Here is a 27,389-nt window from a genome sequence, read left to right as displayed (position 1 = left end):
ATATACGCCACTTTTATAACGAGGGGTATATTTGCTTTAAATCGCAAAGTTGAGGGGTATATTTGCACATTTGCACCTCTGCCCATTTTTTTTTATTTTGTTTTTCAAACTAACAGGATTACCATGAATAGAGCGTGTAAGAGTTTCACAATCCTTTTCTCCTAGTTCCACTAAGCTTCCTTCATGCTTCTCTGATCCTATTTATTCCATAACAAATTATGTAGTTCTTCAAAATCATTATACTTTCTGCATTAAATCATTCAGCAATCTAAAAGAAAACAGATTCTTTTAACATCTTGTGAATTCTTCAATCCACTACAAGTTCGTAAAGATGGGATGTAATCTGTGACTACTCTGGATCTTTGAAGTCGAACCTGATGTTAGACGTCCCATGTACTTCTTAGCTAATGGTACTGATGAAAGCGTGATATGCCGAAGGGAAAAGAATGTTACCGTCTTGAGACCCTACGTTGCCAAACTTCACCTAAATATAGCAACCAATCAGTAGGACTGTCAAATTCTCCGTCATGATATAGCCATGTCTCGCGTAAAATTGAGTGTTATAGATACCATTTCGTCTAAAAAATTGCAAAACAAAAAAAAAAAATCCAGAACTTGACAAGATTAAAATGCAAACAATAAGCTGCTCAACTATAAAAGAAAAGAATTCCTATGAAGTCGAATTTGAGTAGAGTTCTGCAGTGGCTCCTTTCTAGTTTCTATACAGGTATACAGAAAGAGGATATAATAAGTTTAAACCATTTTCACCTCTTACCTAGTTCAACTTATTAGAGTAAAGGTAACAGATAAATATGCACTAGACGCTTATTTGAGCAAGATTTGGGGGGTTAAGATAAAGGATTTATCCTTGACTCAGGTTAAGTCTGCTGTTCCAAAACTGATCACTACAGAGCCACCTGCATTACTAAGAATCAAGGCATCCGAAACTGATCCTTTGTTCTAAGAGTCACAATGGTCCTGCTTGGAGATGCTCCACGAGAAATCTTGGAGGTAAAAAAGTAGCACCAAAATCATCTTTACTTTTACTCAATTTCTTCTACTTCTGGATTTTTCTTAATGTTTTTGAAATTTGAATTAAATGGGAAAACTCTTATATCTACTACTGGAACTAACAATTGAATTATCATTAAATGTCTTCGCTCCTGGAAGAGTTTGTACAAGGTTCCGTCAACTTCTGAAATAAGATGGACTTGGGAACTACTGTATGTACTAGTGGGACTGTCAATTGAAGTATTATCAAAGTCTTCATTCCCGGGAGAGGATAGAAGCAAAAATTTGCCTTCAAGATCTCACTGGTATGTTGTTGTTGTTGCTGCTTTCAACTATCTTGCTTCTCTTCGGATCTTGTGCTAAGACTTTTACTGAGATCACGATCTAATATCTCTGCTTGAGGTGCTTGAGCACTCTGAAGTTCATAGCTAAAGCTTGCAGCGGCCCAACGAAGATACATTAGCTCTTCATCTTCAATGCATCTATGGCTGTCCTATTAGTCCTCATATGTATGCTTCAAGTTAATTACTTCTGCCCTCATCTTTGCAACGATTTTACTCTGCAGCAGCACAGAAAGGAGAGCTCAGGAATTAGACCGAACCATTCATTCCACTAACCAGAAGCATCACTCAATCAAAATTTTCAGAATAGACATCCAATGGTTCCACAGTCAGACTGGAACGCAAGCGAAACAGAAAAAATATTATCAAAGCAGATATAATAACAGTAAACTAGAGAATGGGCCCATTTGAGTTGAGTATTCATCTGACTCAACCACCTCTGAAGGCTGCACAAAAGGGGAAAGTTAATTGGAATGTAAACCTCCATAAAGAACACAAAGAGGGAAGGAAACTGTTCACTACTTTCTATGAGAACCGAGAAACAAAAGCAGAAAAGAATGGCCAAGATCTCTGCACAAAATACAAGAGCAAGTATAACAAGTATAAGGTTCTTGCAGTTGATTCTCATAAATGGATATTAGTTATGGATAAAGATGAACATTGATTCATGTAATGCCAAGGTACTTTATTTATAATTTATTTTATAAGGTAAAGGTTAATGCTAAGGCATTTTATAATGCTATTAGAGAACACATAGCGCAGCGGAATATGCTGCAATTCATCTGGGAGGTTAAAGGTCCACAAAACTTCCTTCATGAGTCAGAATTAACTCTTACTGGGACAAGGATATTGAGTAAACAGAAGACTAAAAAAGTGAGAGTCACAATTTTCTTCATTGTGAGTTGATTCCTTAATATTGTTCTCTCATTTAAATGAGCAGGTCACCTCACTTGTCACAAAATAACGCAATCTTAAATTCGACTATAAAATCATTCTAAATAATGAATTACAGGAAAAACAACGTATTGCCTCTGTTATCTGCTTTTGCTCTAGAAAAGCATATGAGATATGCATGAGAAGGGGAAACAGCATATATGCCTCAGAAAAGGAAAATAAAATAAAAATGAAGGCAAACTAGAAAGACATATTTGCACTTGCACGGGTATTACTGGTTTATATCATATGAGGAAGTAATAATAAAGGTTAAAGACAAAGCAAAACAATGCACACCGCGAAAGCCGATTAAGCACGTGATGATGTTTACTTACCTCCCGTGTTGTAGGAACGGACCACAAGTACTTCATTTCCCAAACTTTGTTGTTCTTGTAGAATTTCCTCTGCAGAAGTGGCAGCGGCTTTGCTACAATCATGCAACTCAATTAGTTTTAATGTGGGAACGTCTCCAATCTCTATAGGAATCTCCTCCAACGCACAGCAATACCTTAGGATTAGAAATTCAAGTCTAGGAAGACTATCACTGCTTGCTTCCCAGTGCACCAAATTTGTTCTGTTAATCTGTAGCAACTTCAGTTTCCCGAAACCCCCTTCATTTAGATTCCAATTTCTCCCCTGGAAAGCAAAACATTTTAATCTGAGCACCTCAAGATTGGGCAATTTACCAAGCGTAGTCATATCCTCCCATACTAAACGCGTTCCAACCAGTGTCAAACTCTTCAAGAATGTCGGGAATACGTCCCACAACGGAGTTGGCAGCCTTACAGAAAAATTTTCGTAAGGTGAGATATCTAGATGAATTCTTAGCTTCTGGAGATCAACTAGAGAGATGAGACTGTTAAAAAGTTTAGACATTATATTACGCCCTGGATGTAAGCAAACAACTAACTTCTTTACTTTAGGGATTGCTGCGAAAATCTCCTTCCAATCGGAATTAGCAACAGATATTGAATCCAGTGTTTCCAAGTTTTCTAAACCCGAGAAATTCTGTTCTTTTGGAGGAAGAGGCATATACATTCCCCTAGGATAGAAATGCCGCAAACTTGACATGTTCCAAATTTCCAACGGCAAGGAGAGTTGAGATACGAATGGATGAACAATGAACGTTTGTAGATTCCATAGATTGGATATTGATGCAGGAACTTCGGTACCAGTGGTACAAGTAACATATCTCAAGTGTACTAGTTGTGGTATTGCACTTGGAAAATTTGAAAAGGGAATACTTTCTACATCCAATACCCTTAACATTTGAAAATGAGAATTCACTATATTGTAGCACTGGTAGTCAAATTTGAAAGTATGAGATTCACGCAGGTACAACATGCTACGCACTGACCCCAAATTACCTTTCTCCATGCCAAGATACCAGTTTTCTAAAGCATCTGGATGCAAACATATTCGGCGTTGAATCTCCATCTTTTCTGGAGGAACTTCGAAATATTTACTTATGACATGAAAAAATTTCTCAGCTTTTCCTTCTCTCAAGCATAATAGCCGAAGGAGGTCATGAATTCTGCATGTTTTGATTTTTCCACTTGCCCGTCTTCTACTAACCATTATCAAACTTCTTCCAACTAGACCTTCTAAACACTCTTCTGCAACTTCTTCTGACTTTTTATGAATAATTGTCTTCAGGAAACCCTCAGCAACCCAAATTCTAATCAATTTATCGACAGGTATTTCTGCATTTTCGAGGAAAATGCCCAAGTAAAGAAAGCAAGCTTTTAAGTTACAGGGCAAATAGTGGTAACTCAAAGCCAATATTGTTAAACACTGCTCAGAGATTGAACCTACATGGGTGTTCACATCTTCTGCAACTTTTTTCCAATCATCATATGTCCTATTGATATTAGAAAGGATCCCAGCAATGACAACAACCGAGAGAGGTAATCCTTGACATTGTTTAGCTATCTGCTTACCGATTTCCTCCAATTGAGTAGGACAATCTTCCTTTCCAAATACCTTATCAGACAGTAAATTCCAACTACTTTGACAATTAAGAAAAGGCATGTGATAAAGAAGGCAACCATTACTAGCACAATCAGCTACTTCTGAGAGCCTGGTAGTTATCATTATTCGACTTCCATTTTCATCATCGGGAAATGATCTCTTAACTAGGTCAAAAGGCTCTATACACCATATATCGTCCAAAACTATCAGATATCTCTTGCGTTTTAATTTTCTATATACTTGCTCTAACAGTTGGTCATCACTCATATCTCTATACATCGCCTTTGTACCTGGATTACGAAAACTTAAAATGTCTAAAAGCATTTCTCTTGTATTATAATTTTGTGAAACAGTAACCCATGAAGAAACATCAAAGTGGCAGAATACTGATGTATCATTGAAAAGTGTTATGGCGAGAGTTGTCTTACCAATACCTCCCATACCGACAATTGAGACAACGTTCAGCCCCCGTTCATGACGAGTCAGTTGATCTCTTATGATGTTGAAGTCATCCTCCATCCCAACAAGAGTATTTTCCTCATCCAACACAGGCCCGGATGAGCGGAGAGGTAGAGCAACTGTTGGTGGTTGATCTATGACATGTTGATGATCATTTTTTAACTTCATCACTTCTTCTTGTATGGAATCCATTATTGTTATTATTTGCTGCAATTCGTCATAAAGCTTATGACGGGCAGCGTCTTGATTGTTATCAGTACGTATTCTTCTTAGACACAAATCAACATTATCTTCTGCCTTAAACACTGCATCTCTAATCTTTTTCTCCAAAACGGTCAAAGCTTCTTGATCATTGATCTGATTTCCCATATCCTCAAGGAAAGCTTGCAAGAATGAAAGTTTTCCATAAAGAGAATCAACAGGTCCTCTGTTTTCAGAAATCAAAGTTGGATTGAATTGCAAGACTTGCTCCAGAGTAGTCATAAGTGAAGTTACAACAGCATGAGCCATCTTTTTCCCGCAGATCTGTTTGTATGCTTTAAACCAAGAAAGCAATTAATCAGCAAAATACTTTGGAAATAACCTAAGGGGTCTTTGGTTCGCTGACTAAGTTATCCCAGGATTGTAGTCCTGGAATTATGATCTTTGGACTTATTGATTCCACCTCCTAGGTGGGATAAATAACACCAAGTTTGACGGGATAAGGTCGGATATTTCCAGGATTAAGTTCGGGATCAAGTTTATACTTTGTTTGGTTGAAGTTATAATTTATGAAATTAGTTAAACCTTCAGCCAAATAAAGTATAAATTTAATCTCAAACTTCCCATGAACCAATTGACCCCTAAGTGTTTCTGCGAGTTTTTTTATTGGTGTTTACTCTTGGGTTTTGGGGTTCTGGCCGGCTGCCACAACAATACAAAAACATCAACTAACAGTCAACTTGTTGCTTGATTTCTTAATTTATTTATGTATTTGCATTTAACTAGCCAATGTATAGAAAATAAAGCAGGAATAAAATATTTCAACAAAGATTATTGATTTCCATATTTCATACTTCCTTGGAGTATTGCAAGAGGACTGGAAATTGTAAAATTAAACCAAAAACATTGAAAACATGGGAAGCAATGCAGCCACTATTAAGAATCAACTTGTTGCACCTTGGTGACCGTAACAATTCATTTTACCAGTATCATCATTGTCATAATCATCATATCATAATAATAATAATAATATAATAATAATATATTAAAAGTGGAAAACCCCAAGCATCAAAGTTGGATTACGAAAATATCCTTCAAAAGTAATTAATCGGCCATTTTACCTTTTTATCTCGCATATTCAGTTTATATTATTGTACAAATATGTAAATATATATTATAAATTCTACTCCTAAGTTACAAATAGCAAGACAATAAAGAGTTATTTAATTTAATTATATATATGTACGTTTCCATCTTTTGGTTGGCATTTGGAGTTGTATGCTGCAACTTCTAACAGTAAATACACACTTAAAAGTTAGTGGAGTTATTAATAGTTATTCTGAAATTAAAGTTTCTCTAATGTATCGTGTTTGTTTCACTTGTAACAGTTATGAAGTAAATCAGTTAATTGACCTTTCATTAGCGTGGCTTTTGATATTTTTGCACAATCCATAAATGTAAGTTTTGGCTTATAAGTACAATTACCTCACAACATTTTTCTGTGAATCGTGTGCCATGTGAAAATAATATTTTTTCCCCATTGATTTACAATAACATCACTGGTTATTTGCTGGCAATAACAAATGAGTTATCATCTTGATTATCAAGGTGTTGGGCAATGGAAATTTAGAAGGCCTTATTTATACATTAGTATATTTGCTATGTACGTTCTACCCAATTTGGAGTTCTAGCATATTGTTGTTTCAAGGCCAAATATTATGTTGCCAGATGAACTCTTCATGTATCCTATTTGTTATATTTGTTCATTTATCTTCTGCTTAATTATGTGCTTTTTCTATTATTGCTTGGGGGTTTGAAATGTATGAATTTTGTTTGTGTTTGTATGTATGTATCCTAATTAACGTTTCAATTGTCAATCCATTTAAATTATAGAATTTAGAGGTACTGTTGTGGTGTTACAACTTCAATTTCATTTTATGTTTTTTGTATTTGATTCTTTTATTGTTATCTTCTTTGAATTTGGAGGCTACGAGATTTAAAATTTGATGTGTAACTGTGAGTACTTGGCTGAGTAAAGCAAAATATTTAATTAGTGAATGAAAGTTAGATTTTATATGATTTTATTTTCATTGCTTCTTCTGAGAAAGTATTTTTAGATCAGAACAAATAATCCTACATTTGGACGCTTGGGACGAAGATAAATGTATAGTCATTATGCTCTATTTGCAGGTTTTGTTGACATATGTATTTCTTCATGTTTTTTTCTAATTTTGTTAAGACTATTTTACATGCTTTTATTAAATTTAGAGCATGAATTCATCAACATATTCATATCATCAAATGTTATATTATCTTAATTAGCTTCAGACATTTTTTGCTAGATTAAAAATACACCACCCCGCTGTTATGGATTTTATTTAATGAATAAAATTTAAATGGTAAAATCGACATTTTTGATTAATTGCAGCATTTTCTATTCTATAACTTAACATTTTTTTTAAATTATCAATATTATATATAATGATGGGGGACAAACGTGCAACGCACGTCCCCAAAAACCAGTAACTCCAAATGTGCAGACACAGAAATAAAATTCAAATATTTTTTACCGTTAATGGCAATCACTGTTTATATAAACTAGATTACTCCTCCAAAAACTCGGTGATCAAAAAGATGCATACAAATAATAAAGACCAGTGAAGAGGAAATTCGTTCTCCTCTTCAAGATCAAAGGGAATGGGTTTCAAGAGGATTTTGGATTGTACCTTGCTACTAGAGTCATTAATATTTGTAAAAAGTGTCTTTTAAGTGTTAGATTACCCAAAAAATACCGCAGGATGTATGGATTTGTCAAAAGAAAATCTTTTTTTTTTTTGACAAAACTGTGAAATCCAAACCAACCATAGCAATATAATTAGTTTGGTTTTGATAAAAACAGAACAAAACCGACCGAGTATTGAGCCGACCGAGTACAACATTTGAGCCATAAATTTACGATATCCTCACTAATTTGTTAATAGGGGAAGACAAACTTCTTATTCACTGGTCTCTGTAATTCGTTTTCACCATTTTTCGTGAGTTCTTGGAGGAGGTGTCGAGATAAATTATTCAGAATATTTGTAGCGAATATAGCGGAAGAAAAATTAAATTGAATATCTTCTACTAGCTCAAGATCGTTAACTCAGATGAACTTTGTCATGAAAGAAGACTTTTGAATTGACTTGAATGACTTTGAAGTGGTTTGGTTATAAGTGACTAAGAGCCCGTTTGGATTGGCTTATAAGTTGCTTATAAGCTGCTTTCAGCTTTTTTGAGTGTTTGGCTGATCAGCTTAAAGTCATTTTATGCTTAAAATAAGCTCAAAAAAATAATTAGGCCAATTTGACTTAGCTTATAGCTTATATGCTGAAAACAGCTTATAAGCCACAAAAAATATAACCAACTTATTTTTTGTGGCTTATAAGCTGTTTTCAGCATATAAGCTACTTAAAATAAGCCCATCCAAATAGGCTCTAAGATCACACTTATTTATACTTGTGTAAGATGATGCTAGCTAGACATGTTTCTAAGTAAAAAAATCTAGACAATTCTATTCTTTTCTACAAGTATCTAAAATTGTAGAACATCTACACATTTTTTATAACAAGAATCTAGGACTGTAGACATGTATTTAAGATAAGCATCTAAGATACTACAATAGTTATTATTTCACAGCCCAGCTGATTTTGAACCTCTGCTAGTTGATCTTCTGAAGCAATCAATTAATGTTGCTTTGCCCCCAAAGCGGAATTACTTTAGGGTATGATTCAAAAATCAACAATATTTTTGTTTGATTACTTTATTCCTGCATAGTTTTCGAAACCGTAAATAGTCAAATGCATTGCATATATATAGAAATAAAAAATGAAGTCAAGATTCCTGTATTAAAAAACTCTCACATGGGTAGCACGAGCCTGTTTATGAACTTATATAGCCTTAAATTACGCTCTCGTGCTTCTAAAAAATGCAAGCAGTTGACTATTTATGATGCTTTTGTATTGCTGTAGAAGCAAAAAAAAACTCCGTGCGTCTCAAAATAAGTATCGTTTTAGCAAAAAAATATTTGTCCCCTCCAATCCAATTATATTCTTACATTAAAGAACTATTTTTTTTTAACAGTGCTCAATTTTCAAAAATAACTTATAAATAGAGGCAACTTAGTAAATGACACCTTGTATTTATTGTTCTTTTAATGAATGTAAAAAGAGCTAAAGCCACACTTATTTTGGGACGGAGGAGGGAGTACTACTTGGTTGAGAAGGAGGAAATTAGACACATTTTCCTTAATATGTGCTTACACAAACAAATCTTGAAAGAGAGAGAGAAAGATGGCTCATGCTGTTGTAACTTCACTTATGACAAGTCTGGAGCAAGTCTTGAAATTTAATCCAAGTTTGATTTCTAAAAATATTAGGGGACCTGTTGATTCTCTTTATGGAACACTTACTTTCTTGCAAACTTTCCTTGAGGACATGGGACGGATCAATGACGAAGAAGCATTGCATTGAAGTTTTTTGGAAGAAAAGATTAGAGATGCAGGACTTAAAGCAGAAGATACAGTTGAATTGTGTCTAAGAAGAATCCATTTGGCTGACAACAGAGACAATCAATACAGCACTTGTTGTAAGCTTTATGATGAGTTGCAGCAAATAGGAAAAATAATGGATTCCATACAAGAGCAGGTGGTGAAATTCAAGAATGACTACCAACATATCAAAGAACTGCCATCAAAAAATGCTTCGCTTCTCCGCTCATCAGGGCATGTCTTGGATGAGGAAACTACTCTTGTTGGAATGGAGGATGTCTTCAGCAACATAAGAGATCAACTCACAGGGCAAGCATCGGAGCTGAATGTTGTCTCAATTGTTGGCATGGGCGGTATTGGTAAGACCACTCTTGCCAAAATAATTTTTAGCGATCCATCAATTGTTTGTCGATTTGATGTTTCTTCGTGGGTTATTGTTTCTCAAGAATACGATGCAAGAGAAATGCTTTTAGATGTTTTAAGCTTTGTTACTCCCAGTGCAAAGTTAATATATCACGGGAAGACCTATGACCAATTATTAGAGCTAGTGTACAGAAAATTGAAATGCAGGAGGTATGTGATAGTTTTGGACGATGTATGGAGCATAGAAGCCTGGGACCATGTTACTAGATCATTTCCTGATGATAATAATGGAAGTCGAATAATAATAACTACTAGGCTTTTAGAAGTAGCTGATTCTGCTAGTAATGGTTGCCCTCCTCATCATGTGCCTTTCCTTAATTCTGAAAGTAGTTGGAATTTACTGTCTGACAAGGTATTCGGGAAGGAAGACTGTCCTGCTCAACTGGAAGAAATTGGGAAGCAGATAGCACAACAGTGTCAAGGATTACCTCTCTCTGTTGTTGTCATTGCTGGGCTTCTCTCTAAGATTCCCAAGACATATGATGATTGGGAAAAAGCAGCAGAAAATGTGATTTCACATGTAGGTTCAACCTCTGAGCAGTGTTTAGCAATATTGGCTTTGAGTTACAACTACTTGCCTTGCAGCTTAAAAGCTTGCTTTCTTTAGATGGGGCTTTTTACAGAAGATGCAGACATTAATGCGGATAAGTTGATTAGGATTTGGGTTTCAGAAGGTTTTTTGAAAACAACTAGTCATAAAAAGTTGGAAGAGGTTGCGGAAGAGTGTTTAGTGGATCTAGTTAGCAGAAGTTTGATCATTGTTAGTAGAAGAGGGGCCAGTGGCAAAATTAGAAGTTGTAGAATTCATGACCTTGTTCGACTTCTATGCTTGAGAGAGGGAGAAGATGCCAAGTTTTTTCATGTAAAAGGTAAATGTTTCAAAGTGTCTCCTGAAGGTAAGCAGGTTATACGGCGATTATGTTTGCATCCAGATGATTTACAAAACAAGAATCTTGGACTAGAGAAAGATAGTTTGGATTCAGTTCGTACCATCTTGTGCTTGGGCGAACCCAATACTTATCTAGAGGACCCTGAATGCTGCAAAAAGATCAATTCTCGTTTTCAACTGTTAAGGGTACTGGATCTTGAAAGTATTCGCTTTTCATGTTTTCCAAGTGAGATAACACAACTAGTACAGTTGAGATATGTTGCTTGTACCACTGGTACCGATGTTCCAGCATCAATATCCAACCTATGGAATCTACAAACATTGATTAATCAATTATCCCTGCCGCAGGAAGTTTGGAAGTTGTCAAGTTTGAGACATTTCAATCCTGGGGGAATGTGTGTGCATGCCCCTTCCATCACACATAATATTTTGGGTCTTGAAAACTTAGAAACAGTTGATTCGACACGCACTGCTAATTCCAATTGGAAGGAAATCTTTTCAGCAGTCCCTAGAGTACAGAAATTGGGAGTTTTGATCCATCCAGATCATAATGGATGGTCTAAATTTATTGGTAGTCTTGTCTCCTTAGCTGATCTCCAGAAGCTAAGAATTCATCTCGCAATTCCATCTTCTGTAGAGTATTTCCAAAAGTTGTGTGCTCCGCTACAGTTTTTTTTCCAACAAACCTCAAAAGTTTGACTCTTGTAGGAACACATCTTCTATGGGAGGATATGACTATGCTTGGTAACATACCCAATCTCAAGGTGCTCAGATTAAAAATTTTTGCTTTCCAGGGGAGAAATTGGAATCTAAATGAAGGAGGCTTCATGAAACTCAAGTTGCTACACATTTTCATGACGAACTTGGTGCACTGGGAAGCAACCAGTGATAGTCTTCCTAGCCTTGAGTGTCTAATCCTAAGGCATTGCTATTATTTGGAGGTTCCTACAGAGATTGGAGATATTCCCACATTAGAATTGATTGAACATCATTACTGTAGCCAAGCTTCCGTCACTTCTGCAGAGGAAATTCTAGAAGAAGAACAAAGCTATGGAAATGAAATTCTTGTTGTCCGTACCTGCAATACTGGAGGTATGTAAAATTCATGAGATTTAAGAGAGCTTGGCTGCATGTGTTCGTTTTCTCTGTCTTTCTTTTTATGTATATTGGACCTCAATGGTGTGTGCCACTTGCAGTACAATATTTTGACATGAAACGTGAAGGAGATGAAGAAGTTGCTGTTGCTTCCACCAACGAATCAGATATGACATATAATCATACGAGCAATATGGCTGTGAGTGCAAATACATCTGCATATCTGCTCCTTCTTTATTTGCCTTCATTTCTTTGTTTTTTCTTTTCTAGTGCATATTTTAGTTTCCTTGTCATGCATATCTCATACACTTTGCTGGTACAGTAGGACAAAAAATGAGTATATTTAAAATTAATTGTATGGTCTAGTTCAATATATGCATTATTGTATGGAATGTGAAATTACCTGCTTATTCTAGGCATATACAACCTGATATACCGCTATATTTTAATCTCCTATTATTCATATGGTCTACAAGATATTTGGCCTTTCTCCATTTTGACAGGTGAAATAGTTATTATCTCCAATATGACTGAGGTAAGATAGTTAGCCTCTCTAATATTTTTTCTTATGTAAACTGTATCAGACTTAAGACAATCTTCAATCTTTACTGTTCATTTTTCTTTCCTTGTTTTATGCTTATGTTCAAGTCTGTGAAAAGTATAGAACATAATTTAGAATCAACTGCAAGCACCTTATACTTGTTACACTTACTCTTGTATTTTGTGGAAGATCATAATTTAGAATCAACTGCAAGCACCTTATACTCACTTACTCTTGTATTTTGTGGAAGATCTTGGCCATTCTTTTCTGTTTTTGTTTCTCGTTTCTAATAGAAATGAATCCAACAGTTTCCTTCCCACTTTGTGTTCTTTATGGAGGTTTACATTCCAATTTACTTTCCCCTTTTGTGCAGCCTCCAGAGGTGGTTGAGTCAGATGAATACTCAACTCAAATAGGCCCATTTTCTAGTTTGCTATTTTTATATCCGTTTTGATGTTATTCTTTCTGTTTCCTTTGCGTTCCAATCTGACTGCTGAACCGTTGGATGTCTATTCTGAAAATTTTGATTGAGTGATGCTTCTGGTTTGTGTAATGACTGGTTCAGTCTAATTCCTGAACTCTCTTTTCTGTGGTGCTGCAGAGTAATGTCGTTGCAAAGATGAGGGCAGAAGTAATTAATGTCAAGAGTGAGGATCTTATGAAACTAATAGGACAGCACAAGAACAGATGCATTGAAGATGAAGAGCTAATCTATCTTCATTGGGCCGCTGCCAGTGTTTTAAAAGGCGGGGGCGTAAGGCGGGGCGTTTTACATACGCCTCGACGAGGCGTAAGCCTCGAGGCACGGGGCGTAAGCCCCATGGGTATTTAATTTTTAGTATTTCTTAAAATAATATAATTACAATAAATATTTTTAAATAAGTAAAATTACATAAAAAAAATAAATGAAATATATATATATATATATATATATATATATATATATATATATATATATGTGTGTGTGTGTGTGTGTATGTGTGTGTGTGTGTGAGCGCGCGCGCGCGCTTTGTTAGAACCCGTATTTTTGTACAGTGGAATAATCCAGATTTATTTATGATAAGCTAAGGACAAATTTTTTTTTTTTCGGGATACAAAGTCGGGATTCTTAACCTTCGATTTTATTTTTGAGATATAAGTTGTGCATGAATTTATTGGTATGGGACACTTAGGAAAAATTGGGACCGCAATTCATAAAATTGGAATTAAAAATGTTGTGCAATAATTGGCCCTTTTAGCCGTGTGGTCCATTAAATGGTCCCACACCTTGTGTGGCCAATTTTAATTGGTCCAACACATGTGTGGGCCCAAGGACACATGGAGGAATTTTGTGGAGGTAAAAAGAGGACTTCTAAGTCATCTTTGTCACTTTCAACACTTAGTAAAATATCAAGAAAATTGAAGGCCATCACCAAGCACCTCACGGCCAAGAACAAAGGAAAACCCAAATCAAATTCAAGCCACTCCAAAATTATTTCCTTGATACAAACCCACTATATTGAAGCCCCTAAGTAGCGTGGAAGTATTGTTTGGGTCATCCAGCCATCCATTATGTCAATTAGCAAACCCTAACTATTTGGTGGGTTGAAGAAGAAAGGTATGTTTTGCTCTTGTTTTTGTGTTTTGAACATTTTATTCATGTTATGGTATGTTAATAGGGATGGAAATCATGAAATATAGTATGATTGAAAGTGGGTTGTGTGATGGGTGTTCTAGCCGTGTATATGGGTGTGAGAAATGGAATTGATGAATTAATTCTATATTATGTTAGATTGGTCTCGAGTGGGGAAAAGAATAAAAATCATCGATACATGTATATGTATGTGTAGTGTGGACGAATGTGGGCCATATAATACGTCGAAGATCGCATTAATATCGCTTAACGTTTCAATTGTCGTCGTTATGAATTCTAGTTGGAAATGAGCAATTAATAACTCAAGATTGATGTTGAGAATTTGTGGACTGTTTTGAGGATAGTTGTGCGTTTGACGTAAATTGTATATTTTATGAAAATTACATCGTTATATTGTGGAGTGTCGATACAAAACACGAATTGAAATTGAGAAATGGGCACAGTGGACTGCCCTCGGCTAGGGGCTGTTTTCGGCCACTTTTGAAAAAAAAAATTGTGGGTTGTTGGAAATATTATGTGAATTGTTAGAATGTTCTTGAATGTTGTTAGTATGGGTTTGGGTTAATAATCGAACGTATGAACGACATTGTGACTTGAATGTAAGCCATAGAATTGAATAATTGGAAAGTTGTCGAATGGTGTAAAAGAGAGCTACTATTATTATTTTGCCTTTCGGATTGATTGTCGATGTTGCTAGGTTGGTTATTGTGGTTGTTGTTGTTGATTTTGAGCGAGTTAAATTCTCGGGATGGCCTATTTACAGGGGAAATGCTGTCGAATTTTCTGTAGAATTTAGAGTTAGTTTGGAATGAATAATTGCTTAAGTGCCTATGGTTAATAATGGATATTCGTTGGCATACTTGTAGACCTTGGGGAGCCCGAGGCGTAGATTTGGATTAGCTTAAGATTGGCTATCTTGAGTGCGTTTGAGGTATGTAAAGCAACCTTCCTTCTTTTGGCATGCCTTAGTTTCACATAGGCTAGATTAGAGCTTTAAGGGAATTCCAAATTCGAGATCCGAGCATGTTATGATCCATATATATATTCTTTGGCACTCTTATGTATGTTTTTATGAAATATGAGCCATGATGTTTTTCATAGGCGGGCTCAGTTCGGGTCTATACTCGTCCGTGGGTCCCGCGACGCCCTTTATGTAAATTCGACAACTTTGAATCAAAAAGTGATAATTATTATTCCGATTTCGAATATGACTATTTTACTTATCCTTCGGATTTATAATAATGATTTTATGCATATGATTCCTCACTACTCCGCTCGTGCCTACTATGATATCGTTCGCCGGTTCCCGGGCCGGTTCTGTTGTCGTGCGCTTTTTGATACATTCCGGTGTTATGCTGTGTTTATGGTTCACCGTGCTCCTCGCTCGAGGGCCGGGTTCCACTTATGTTTGGCGTTATGCTGTGTTTGGCGTTATGCTGTGTTGTGATGTGTGACGGGGATTCGGAGATTTGAAACTTTCTGGTGTTATGCTGTGTTGTGGCGCCATCGACAGGCGGGCGACCACATTTTCCAGTGCCCTATGCATAATTTATACTTTGGAAATAAACATTTTGATATGTATTATTTTCTATATATCTGATTCGATTATTATTCAGATTTATTTCTGTACCTTCTGCTTTGCATACTCAGTACATATTTCGTACTGACCCCCTTCTCCGGGGGCTGCGTTTCATGCCCGCAGGTACAGACGCACAGCCTGGTGATCCACCTGTTTAGGACACCCTTTCTGCTATTCGGAGTGCTCCTCTCTTTCCGGAGCTTATACTTTTGGTATATATATTTATTAGTGCATTTGTATATATTCGTTCATGGGTACGGCGGGGCCCTGTCCCGTCATATGATTCTGTCGGTCTGTTTAGAGGTCTGTGGACATGTTTGTGGGTTAGGGTCTTTCTGTATGGATGTATGTACATGTCGTTTGGGCGATCCCATACGCCGAGGCGGCCGGTCCGCATATGTGTATATATTGCTTGGTTAGCCCTGTGTGGCTCTTGTTGGTATTTTCTGCGTGCAGGGTATATTGGATAGTCCTTAAAACAAAGGAAACTCTGCCGAAATTTTCTGGAAATTACCTAAATTTGAAATAAAGTCTTGTCGGCTTCCGCCATATACTAGAATGAGTTGATAGAATTTGAGATAATATTTGATAGATGGGTTCGGGTGCCCAGATCGGGCACTAGTCACGGCCTACGAGGTTGGGTCGTGACAAAAGTGGTATCAGAGCGGTTTGTCCTCGGAGTGTCCACAGATCGTGTCTAGTAGAGTCTTGTTTATCGGTGTGTTGTGCACCACATCTATAAACAGGAGGCTACAGGACATTTAGGATGTTGTCTTTTCTTCTGATCTTAGATCGTGCGATAGAACTGTGCTATTAGGATGATTCTGTTTTGATCTGTTGTTGTTTTTCTTTCAGTGATGCCTCCGAAAAAGGCGACGGCCGCCCAGAAGAAAAAGGGCGTAGTAGGAGAGACCAGCCGGGCTCAGAAGGGTACTCGGACCCTTGCTCAGATAATACGTGATATTACGTCCCGGCCAGCCGACTCTGCTACGTCTTCATCGTCAGAGGAGTCTGGAGCAGCTTCACCATTATCTCCAGAGGCTTCAGCTCCCGCGCCTCCAGCTCCTCAGCCAGGGGCGGAGGACAGGACACTGAGAGAGGTTGTGCAGTTATTGACCACTCTGGTAGCGGGACAGGCTCACAGACGCGGGCGGAGAGATGATGATGATGACGATAGGCGTGACAGCCTGAGGGTTCGAGAGTTTCTATTATGTGGCCCTCCAGCGTTTTACGGGTCTAAGCCCGACGAGGACCCCCATGACTTTATTCGGGGGATGCGGCGCTCACTAGATTTGGTCAGGGCTTCAGAGACTGAGTCTGTTGAGTTGGCTTCGCATAGACTACGGGATGTTGCTGCTCACTAGTATGAGTCCTGGGAGATATCCAGGGGTGAGGGTGCTACCCCAGCTACTTGGGACGAGTTCGTGACTGCTTTCACTCACCACTTTTTGCCCCCAGAGTTACGGCGGGCGCGGGTTGACCGATTTTTGCATCTGCAGCAGAGAGGTCGGAGCGTCCGTGAGTATAATATGGAGTTTGATTCTTTGGCCCGGTATGCACCTGCCATAGTAGCAGATATGGCCGATCGGATGCACAGATACGTGATGGGGTTAGACCGCTATTTGATTGATGGCTGTATGGCGGTGGCATTGCAGGCAGACATGGATATTGCCCGACTACAGGCTTATGCCCTGGGTATGGAGGACCGACATAGAGCTGATTATTCTAGCAGAGATCGGGACAGGAGGCCGCCCAAGAGGGTCAGATTCGCAGGTTATTCTGGAGATTCTCGAGGCGGACAGCCTCAGCAGTGGCAGTCAGGCAGACATCCTCCTCCGTCAGGCCGGGGTACACCCCCACAGTTTACCGGCAGGAGATCTGAGGGTGCCGGATATTCAGGGGCAGGCCCGAGCTCCAGGGCTTCAGGTTCACAGTTGGACAGAGGTTCCAGCAGTCAGATGAGGCCACCCAGACCTTTGTGTTCCTACTGTGGGAGACAGCACCCGGGAGAGTGTTTCCGAGCTACGGGTGCATGCTTTGTGTGCGGCCGTCAGGGCCATCAGATGAGAGACTGTCCGGCTAGAGGTGGTACAGGCAGTTCAGCTCAGTCTACCGGGTCAGCCGGTGGTTCATCTTCAGCCTCGGTGGCGATGCGCCTTGTGGGGCGAGGTACTCCAGCACCAGCAGGTCGCGGCAGGGGTCGTGGCGGAGCTTCGGGTTCTAGCGGACCTTCGAACCGCATTTATGCCTTAGCCAGCAGACATGACCTCCTGGCTTCGCCTAATGTCGTCACAGGTATATTACTGGTTTTCTCTCGTGATGTGTATGCATTGATTGATCCTGGTTCTACATTATCATTTATATCTCCACTCGTTGCTGATAAAATTGGGATAGAATCCGAACCGATAGAGCCTTTTGAGGTAGCTACACCAGTAGGGGATTCTGTTATAGCCAGTCAGATTTATAGAGATTGTTCCGTGATTATCTGTGGCCGCTGCACTAAGGCGGATTTGGTGGAGTTAGATATGATCGAGTTTGACGTGATTATGGGTATGGATTGGCTAGCTTCTTGCTATGCTAATGTTGATTGTCAAAAGAAGATAGTCCGATTCCAATTCCCAAGGGAGCCAGTTATAGAGTGGGCAGGTAATACAGTATCACTGAGGGGTAAGTTTATTTCATACCTTAAGGCTGAGAAAATGATCAGAAAGGGGTATATTTATCATCTGGTCCGTGTTCATGATTTAGAGGCAGAGGCATCGATTCTTCAGTCAGTCCCAGTGGTTAATGAATTTGTAGATGTATTCCCAGATGAGCTTCCAGGTCTTCCTCCCGAACGGGAGATAGAGTTTGCTATTGATCTGTTGCCAGACACTCAGCCTATCTCTATTCCTCCGTACAGAATGGCACCTGCAGAATTGAAAGAATTGAAAGAGCAGCTGAGAGATTTATTGGAGAAGGGTTTCATTCGGCCTAGTGCGTCACCCTGGGGAGCTCCGGTATTATTTGTAAGGAAGAAAGACGGCTCGCTGCGGATGTGCATTGATTATCGACAGTTGAATAAGGTAACCATCAAGAATAAATATCCCCTCCCCAGGATTGATGATTTGTTTGATCAGCTGCAAGGTGCCAGGTACTTCTCGAAGATAGACCTGCGATCGGGTTACCATCAGGTACGGGTACGAGAGGCTGATATTCCCAAGACAGCATTCAGGACCCGATATGGGCACTATGAGTTCGGAGTTATGTCTTTTGGGCTGACAAATGCCCCAGCAGTATTTATGGACCTGATGAATCGGGTATTCAGACCGTTCATGGATATGTTTGTGATCGTATTTATCGATGATATTCTGGTTTATTCTCGGTCAGAGGCAGAGCATGCGGACCATTTGAGGACGGTACTTGGCACACTTCGGCACCAGGAATTATATGCTAAATTTTCTAAGTGTGAATTCTGGTTATCTTCAGTGGCATTTCTGGGACATATTATTGGGGCTGATGGCGTCCGGGTGGATACCCAGAAGATCGAGGCCGTAAAGAATTGGCCTAGACCTACGACGCCGACAGAGGTGCGTAGCTTTTTGGGATTGGCTGGTTATTATCAGAGATTCGTGGAGAAGTTTACTTCCATTTCAGCGCCTTTGACAAGGCTGACTCAGAAGGGAGCTAAGTTTCAGTGGTCAGATGCTTGCGAGCATAGCTTCCAGTTGCTGAAAGAGAAGTTGACTACGGCTCCAGTCCTGACTCTTCCGGAGGGTCCAGATGGGTATGTGATTTATTGTGATGCCTCTGGTATTGGTTTGGGATGTGTGTTGATGCAGCACGGCAGGGTGATAGCTTATGCTTCCCGGCAGCTCAGAAAACATGAAAAGAATTATCCTACTCACGATTTGGAGCTGGCCGCGGTCATTCATGCTTTGAAGATGTGGAGACATTATTTATATGGGGTTCACGTTGACATTTATACAGATCATAAGAGCCTTCAGTACATCTTTAGGCAAAAGGAGCTGAACTTGCGGCAGCGGAGGTGGTTAGAGTTGCTGAAAGATTATGATGTTGACATTCTCTACCATCCTGGGAAAGCTAATGTTGTGGCGGATGCACTCAGCCGCAAGTCTATGGGCAGCCTAGCAGACGTGCCATCAGAGAGTAAAGAAATGGTTCGCGATATTCATCAGTTGGCTAGTCTTGGAGTTCGCTTGGCTGATTCGGGAGATGTTGGGGTTTCTGTTCGAGGTATTGCTGAGTCCTCTATTACAGAAGATATTAAGCGGCATCAGTATGAGGATCCTACTCTGGCACAGTACAGAGATGCAGCTCTGGCACAGGAGAAGACTCCGTTTGAGATTTCACCTGATGGAGTGTTATTTCACATAGGCAGATTGTGTGTACCTGACGTTGCAGGGTTGCGGCGACAGGTTATGGGCGAGGCACATTACGCCCGATATTCTGTTCACCCAGGGTCGACGAAGATGTACCATGATCTCAGATGCCTATATTGGTGGGACGGTATGAAAAGAGATATAGCAGAGTTCGTTACTCAGTGTCCAAATTGCCAGCAGGTTAAGATTGAGCACCAGAAGCCCGGTGGGCTATTGCAGGAGATGGAGATACTGACGTGGAAGTGGGAGGTCATTAATATGGACTTTATTACAGGTTTACCTCGCACTCCACGGAGGTACGACTCCATTTGGGTTATCGTTGATCGGCTGACAAAATCAGCTCACTTTCTTCCAGTCCGGACTACATACTCAGCTGAAGATTATGCCAGGCTATATATTAAGGAGATTGTGAGACTGCATGGAGTTCCTGTGTCTGTTATTTCTGATAGAGGTGCCCAGTTTACAGCTAAGTTCTGGAGATCATTCCAGGAGGGATTGGGGACCCACGTGAGTCTGAGTACAGCATTTCATCCCCAGTCCGATGGTCAAGCAGAGCGCACTATTCAGACATTGGAAGATATGTTGCGTGCCTGTGTTATTGATTTCAGGGGTAGCTGGGATGACCATTTGCCGCTTGTTGAATTCGCTTATAATAACAACTACCACTCCAGTATTCAGATGGCACCGTATGAGGCCTTGTACGGCAGGAAATGTAGATCACCGATCGGTTGGTTTGATGTTGGGGAGACTGAGTTAATTGGCCCAGATGTGGTCCAGCAGGCCGTGGATAAGGTGAAACTTATTCGAGAAAGATTGTTGGCAGCCCAGAGCCGACAGAAATCTTATGCCGATAAGCGACGTCGACCGTTAGAGTTTCAGATTGGCGATTGGGTGTTCCTGAAAGTGTCATCGATGAAAGGTGTTATGCGATTTGGCAAGAAAGGAAAGCTCAGTCCGAGATATATTGGGCCCTATCTGATTATTCGCAAAATAGGCAAGGTGGCCTACGAATTGGATTTGCCAGCTGACTTGGGAGCGGTACACCCGGTATTTCATGTTTCTATGCTTCGTAAGTGTATTGGTGACCCTTCCAGAGTCTTTCCTATCGATGATATTCAGGTCACCGAGGAGCTATCTTATGAGGAGCAGCCTATAGCCATATTGGATCGCTAGGTAAAAAGGTTGCGGAACAAAGATATGGCTTCTGTTAAAGTGCTGTGGCAGAACAATAACCGAGAGGAAATGACCTGGGAAGCTGAGGAGCATATGAAGAAGAAGTATCCTCATTTATTTTCAGAGCCTACAGGTAATCCAATTCTCTATTTGACTATGTTGTTTGATAAATGAATCGTTGATCAATGATTGTATTGTTGTGATAGTTAGTAAGGAAACTCCCCCAAATTGTTGTATGACCGGTAAGGTTAATCTGACATTCGAGGACGAATGTTCTAAAGGGGGGGAGGATGTTAGAACCCGTATTTTTGTACAGTGGAATAATCCAGATTTATTTATGATAAGCTAAGGACAATTTTTTTTTTTCGGGATACAAAGTCGGGATTCTTAACCTTCGATTTTATTTTTGAGATATAAGTTGTGCATGAATTTATTGGTATGGGACACTTAGGAAAAATTGGGACCGCAATTCATAAACTTGGAATTAAAAATGTTGTGCAATAATTGGCCCTTTTAGCCGTGTGGTCCATTAAATGGTCCCACACCTTGTGTGGCCAATTTTAATTGGTCCAACACATGTGTGGGCCCAAGGACACATGGAGGAATTTTGTGGAGGTAAAAAGAGGACTTCTAAGTCATCTTTGTCACTTTCAACACTTAGTAAAATATCAAGAAAATTGAAGGCCATCACCAAGCACCTCACGGCCAAGAACAAAGGAAAACCCAAATCAAATTCAAGCCACTCCAAAATTATTTCCTTGATACAAACCCACTATATTGAAGCCCCTAAGTAGCGTGGAAGTATTGTTTGGGTCATCCAGCCATCCATTATGTCAATTAGCAAACCCTAACTATTTGGTGGGTTGAAGAAGAAAGGTATGTTTTGCTCTTGTTTTTGTGTTTTGAACATTTTATTCATGTTATGGTATGTTAATAGGGATGGAAATCATGAAATATAGTATGATTGAAAGTGGGTTGTGTGATGGGTGTTCTAGCCGTGTATATGGGTGTGAGAAATGGAATTGATGAATTAATTCTATATTATGTTAGATTGGTCTCGAGTGGGGAAAAGAATAAAAATCATCGATACATGTATATGTATGTGTAGTGTGGACGAATGTGGGCCATATAATACGTCGAAGATCGCATTAATATCGCTTAACGTTTCAATTGTCGTCGTTATGAATTCTAGTTGGAAATGAGCAATTAATAACTCAAGATTGATGTTGAGAATTTGTGGACTGTTTTGAGGATAGTTGTGCGTTTGACGTAAATTGTATATTTTATGAAAATTACATCGTTATATTGTGGAGTGTCGATACAAAACACGAATTGAAATTGAGAAATGGGCACAGTGGACTGCCCTCGGCTAGGGGCTGTTTTCGGCCACTTTTGAAAAAAAAAAATTGTGGGTTGTTGGAAATATTATGTGAATTGTTAGAATGTTCTTGAATGTTGTTAGTATGGGTTTGGGTTAATAATCGAACGTATGAACGACATTGTGACTTGAATGTAAGCCATAGAATTGAATAATTGGAAAGTTGTCGAATGGTGTAAAAGAGAGCTACTATTATTATTTTGCCTTTCGGATTGATTGTCGATGTTGCTAGGTTGGTTATTGTGGTTGTTGTTGTTGATTTTGAGCGAGTTAAATTCTCGGGATGGCCTATTTACAGGGGAAATGCTGTCGAATTTTCTGTAGAATTTAGAGTTAGTTTGGAATGAATAATTGCTTAAGTGCCTATGGTTAATAATGGATATTCGTTGGCATACTTGTAGACCTTGGGGAGCCCGAGGCGTAGATTTGGATTAGCTTAAGATTGGCTATCTTGAGTGCGTTTGAGGTATGTAAAGCAACCTTCCTTCTTTTGGCATGCCTTAGTTTCACATAGGCTAGATTAGAGCTTTAAGGGAATTCCAAATTCGAGATCCGAGCATGTTATGATCCATATATATATTCTTTGGCACTCTTATGTATGTTTTTATGAAATATGAGCCATGATGTTTTTCATAGGCGGGCTCAGTTCGGGTCTATACTCGTCCGTGGGTCCCGCGACGCCCTTTATGTAAATTCGACAACTTTGAATCAAAAAGTGATAATTATTATTCCGATTTCGAATATGACTATTTTACTTATCCTTCGGATTTATAATAATGATTTTATGCATATGATTCCTCACTACTCCGCTCGTGCCTACTATGATATCGTTCGCCGGTTCCCGGGCCGGTTCTGTTGTCGTGCGCTTTTTGATACATTCCGGTGTTATGCTGTGTTTATGGTTCACCGTGCTCCTCGCTCGAGGGCCGGGTTCCACTTATGTTTGGCGTTATGCTGTGTTTGGCGTTATGCTGTGTTGTGATGTGTGACGGGGATTCGGAGATTTGAAACTTTCTGGTGTTATGCTGTGTTGTGGCGCCATCGACAGGCGGGCGACCACATTTTCCAGTGCCCTATGCATAATTTATACTTTGGAAATAAACATTTTGATATGTATTATTTTCTATATATCTGATTCGATTATTATTCAGATTTATTTCTGTACCTTCTGCTTTGCATACTCAGTACATATTTCGTACTGACCCCCTTCTCCGGGGGCTGCGTTTCATGCCCGCAGGTACAGACGCACAGCCTGGTGATCCACCTGTTTAGGACACCCTTTCTGCTATTCGGAGTGCTCCTCTCTTTCCGGAGCTTATACTTTTGGTATATATATTTATTAGTGCATTTGTATATATTCGTTCATGGGTACGGCGGGGCCCTGTCCCGTCATATGATTCTGTCGGTCTGTTTAGAGGTCTGTGGACATGTTTGTGGGTTAGGGTCTTTCTGTATGGATGTATGTACATGTCGTTTGGGCGATCCCATACGCCGAGGCGGCCGGTCCGCATATGTGTATATATTGCTTGGTTAGCCCTGTGTGGCTCTTGTTGGTATTTTCTGCGTGCAGGGTATATTGGATAGTCCGTAAAACAAAGGAAACTCTGCCGAAATTTTCTGGAAATTACCTAAATTTGAAATAAAGTCTTGTCGGCTTCCGCCATATACTAGAATGAGTTGATAGAATTTGAGATAATATTTGATAGATGGGTTCGGGTGCCCAGATCGGGCACTAGTCACGGCCTACGAGGTTGGGTCGTGACAAAAGTGGTATCAGAGCGGTTTGTCCTCGGAGTGTCCACAGATCGTGTCTAGTAGAGTCTTGTTTATCGGTGTGTTGTGCACCACATCTATAAACAGGAGGCTACAGGACATTTAGGGAGATACAGATCTTGTTTCGCTTCCATCCTCTCCTGGGAGTGAAGACTTTGATAATACTTCAATTGATAGTCCTAATAGTAGATACAGTAGTTCCGATCTCTTTCTGGATAGAGCTGCCAACAGGGTTGAGATATGGCCTCTGCAAAGGTATCAGGTTCAAAAAGATGGATGAAATTGCAAAAAAGACTCGTGGGAAGTAGACAGAGACTTAGTTGATACAAACAAATTATTACCCCCCGCACATCCCCAAATGAGAGCATGGCTCTCGGGAGTCTCTTTGTAGGATACTTGGCCAAAGTGTGACCCGGAATGCCTGCATACTTGAGTGTTGACATTTCTTTTTTCTGGTTCCTTATGCCCCGACGGTGGGGCCTTATGGGGAAATTTCTTCGATTACGCCCTTTCCGATTCCAATTTCAGGTCCCTCAGTTCCTCGGCAGCACCTCGAGGTGCATCTAGTTGCCTTTAGCGAATGCGTTCACGAGGCCGGTCCCCGGTGGCCATCGAGAGCTTTTTCCCACATTGACTTGCTTTGTCTTGCTTACCGGGTCAGGAAGAACAAGTTGTTCCAGCTCCGGGGAAAAGATTCATCTTCCAATTTTCCCTTCCTTCCAATATTTAAGTCCATTTTATTTCAGAAGTGGAAGGAACATTATACAAAATCCTCCGCCAGTAGTGAAGACCTTTGGTGGTACTTCAAACGTTAGTTCCACTAGTAGAAACAATAGTTTTAGGCCCATGTAATTCAAAATTTGAAAAACAATATAAGAAATTGGGTAAAGATGATTTTAGTGCTACTTGTTAGCCTGCAAGATTTCTCATGCATGGACCATCTCCAAGCAGGACCAGTGTGACTCTTAGAACAAAGGATCATCTAAAAGCAGGAGGTCGTAGTATCATGTCCACCGAGCTCTTGAGTTAGTCGAATTCTACTAAACACTGATGAAACATGAGGTAAAGAAAAAATCACTTAATTTCCTCATCAGAAGTAACGAGTAATATGATTGTACAGATATGTAAAACAGATTCTTGTTCCTCTTATTAGCTGTATGTAGAACTTCTATTTCCCTTTAGGCCATATTTATGATTTTATTACCCAACTATGACAAAGGAGAATTATGTGAAATCAGGTGAAATCTGATGTGCAAACCCAAAGCAATTTTGGAAAAATAACATCTTTTGCTTAAAATTGTGATCAAGTACTATTGAATCCAAGACCTCTTCTAGCTTAAAACTAAACTAAACCAATGGGCCAGAGATATGTCTTACTTATGTTATACATGATGTGACAAAATACTTTCTTCTATGAATATCGACATCGCTTATTGAAAATTCTGCGTACGCCACTGAATTGATACCAATATTGAAGCGCTACAATTCATAGCAATTGCAGTCATCATGGTTCTTATGTAGTAGAGTTCCCTGATAGGGTGCCAGTCTTATCTCAAGGAGTGCTTTGTTTTGCATCACATATTTATCCTTTTTGCTTTTGACACCTATGTAAACTCATCTATGTGATTTTCTTAACAAATTCTAGGTCTAAGTAAAGGAATTATGGTAGATTAACGGTACATAGAATATATTCGAATTACTATATGACATCCCATACAAGAATATATGGAAAAGAAATTGTGGACCTTCATTAGTTTGAGATTAAGTCATAATTATTTGACTGATTGTTATCCTTTTGTCGAGTTCTTAAGCGCTTACTACTTTCTTAGGTTCAACATTATTTTAAGTTATTTACTCTAAGATCTTAGAGTTGCCGAAAGAAATAAGAGTGCGGATGAGCAGTGAAGTTGAAGTCATAAAAGGTAGTATAATTTTATATGCGTAAAGATCTTTCTTGATGGAACAACTTTTTTATCCTTTTAAAGTGTTCATATTTTTCTATTCAACAATCTGGATGAACTTTTCCTCTTATCCTAGTAAGTAATTTTATGGATTCATTAACATACTTTTATGGATTCATTAACATACTCTGAATCTTAATTGCACATAACAAATGATCTTACGGCAATTTAAGAGGAGGAAATATTTTTTATTCCTCCTGGGCTTCTAGTCAACGGTCATGGACCAATGGTTTAAATTTCACATTTATAAAATAATAAAAAATTTAATATGGTCAAGCAACTAATTTAATAATGACTTTTTAATGTTTTTTCTCAAACATGGTACTATAATGGTGGGAAGTAATGGGAAGTGAAAATGATTGCATATGAAAGTAATGCAGGAATGACATTTTATTTTAACTATATAGAAGAGCCGGTTGGCTCACTTTTTCGTCGTCAGTCCATTAAAAAAAAAGTGTGGGCCCCATAGTAAACACAAATCAATATTAAAAAAAAAGTGGAACCCACCATCTCCAAAGTAACGGGAAAAAAAAAAGTTAACCCCATATTAACAAAATCAAGCAATATCAAAAAAAAGTGAATCACATATTAAAAAAAAAACAATGTCAAAAAAAAGTGCATCCCATATTAAAAAATCAAACAATATTCATGTAATTCCCAAAGTATCCCCATCAAGTCAATAATAGTGGATTCATTGCCACATGCGTATCAACTCATTAGTGGAAGCAAATGAAATTATTACACAGCAAAAAATATGGACCCCATAATATTGCTTTTCTTCAAAAGGTTAAGTAGTCAAATACATACAATTTCCTTTCTTTTCTTATATTAGCCTGATATCTAATCTAGATATTTAACTGCTGTATTTGCTATTCCGCCATGTCATTTATTTGTTATGCTTACTAAAATAAATATACTTAAAATATTTATATTTTAAAATAAGATAGAATTTAATTACTTTTTCATTTTTATTCTTACTCTAATAAATGTGAAAAAAGATTAATATCAAATGAAGATCAAATAATGAATAAGATAAATTAGTCAAATTATAATTCTAATTGACGTTTCCTTAAAAAAAACCATGCAAAAAACTACATGACAAGTAAAATGAGCTAAACCGA

The 27,389-nt window shown here is 38.8% G+C and overlaps 2 protein-coding genes across 2 annotated transcripts; one reads left to right on the top strand and one right to left on the bottom strand.

Annotated features, from left to right (window-relative positions):
* Nucleotides 1-1,303: 1,303 nt before the first annotated feature.
* LOC132614481 (putative late blight resistance protein homolog R1A-4) lies at nucleotides 1,304-5,377 on the bottom strand. The gene is made up of 2 exons (XM_060328941.1): nucleotides 2,621-5,377; nucleotides 1,304-1,570 (listed from the first exon to the last, which is right to left on the bottom strand). Exons 1-2 carry the CDS (start codon nucleotides 5,223-5,225, stop codon nucleotides 1,566-1,568), a joined length of 2,610 nt encoding a protein of 869 aa, XP_060184924.1. The 5' UTR covers nucleotides 5,226-5,377; the 3' UTR covers nucleotides 1,304-1,565.
* A 5,094-nt stretch (nucleotides 5,378-10,471) lies between these two features.
* LOC132613218 (putative late blight resistance protein homolog R1A-10) lies at nucleotides 10,472-24,587 on the top strand. The gene is made up of 5 exons (XM_060327259.1): nucleotides 10,472-11,386; nucleotides 11,548-11,845; nucleotides 11,950-12,047; nucleotides 12,991-13,123; nucleotides 24,460-24,587. The coding sequence occupies exons 1-5, from the start codon at nucleotides 10,472-10,474 to the stop codon at nucleotides 24,585-24,587; spliced, it is 1,572 nt and encodes a 523-aa protein (XP_060183242.1).
* Nucleotides 24,588-27,389: the final 2,802 nt, after the last annotated feature.

The sequence above is a fragment of the Lycium barbarum genome, chromosome 10 (genome assembly GCF_019175385.1).
Source record: "Lycium barbarum isolate Lr01 chromosome 10, ASM1917538v2, whole genome shotgun sequence".
Taxonomy (NCBI): domain Eukaryota; kingdom Viridiplantae; phylum Streptophyta; class Magnoliopsida; order Solanales; family Solanaceae; genus Lycium; species Lycium barbarum.
The sequence above is the reverse complement of the archived record's forward strand: the minus strand, read 5'-3'. Positions and strand labels throughout refer to the sequence as shown.

Excerpts from the sequence above, each read along its gene's own strand:
- LOC132614481 (XM_060328941.1), bottom strand. The coding sequence starts at position 5,225 with ATGGCTCATGCTGTTGTAACTTCACTTATGACTACTCTGGAGCAAGTC.
- LOC132613218 (XM_060327259.1), top strand. The coding sequence starts at position 10,472 with ATGGGGCTTTTTACAGAAGATGCAGACATTAATGCGGATAAGTTGATT. Across the intron at positions 11,387-11,547 it reads ATCTCGCAATTCCATCTTCT|GGGAGAAATTGGAATCTAAA; the intron begins GTAGAGTATTTC and ends TTTGCTTTCCAG. Across the intron at positions 11,846-11,949 it reads CCGTACCTGCAATACTGGAG|TACAATATTTTGACATGAAA; the intron begins GTATGTAAAATT and ends TGCCACTTGCAG.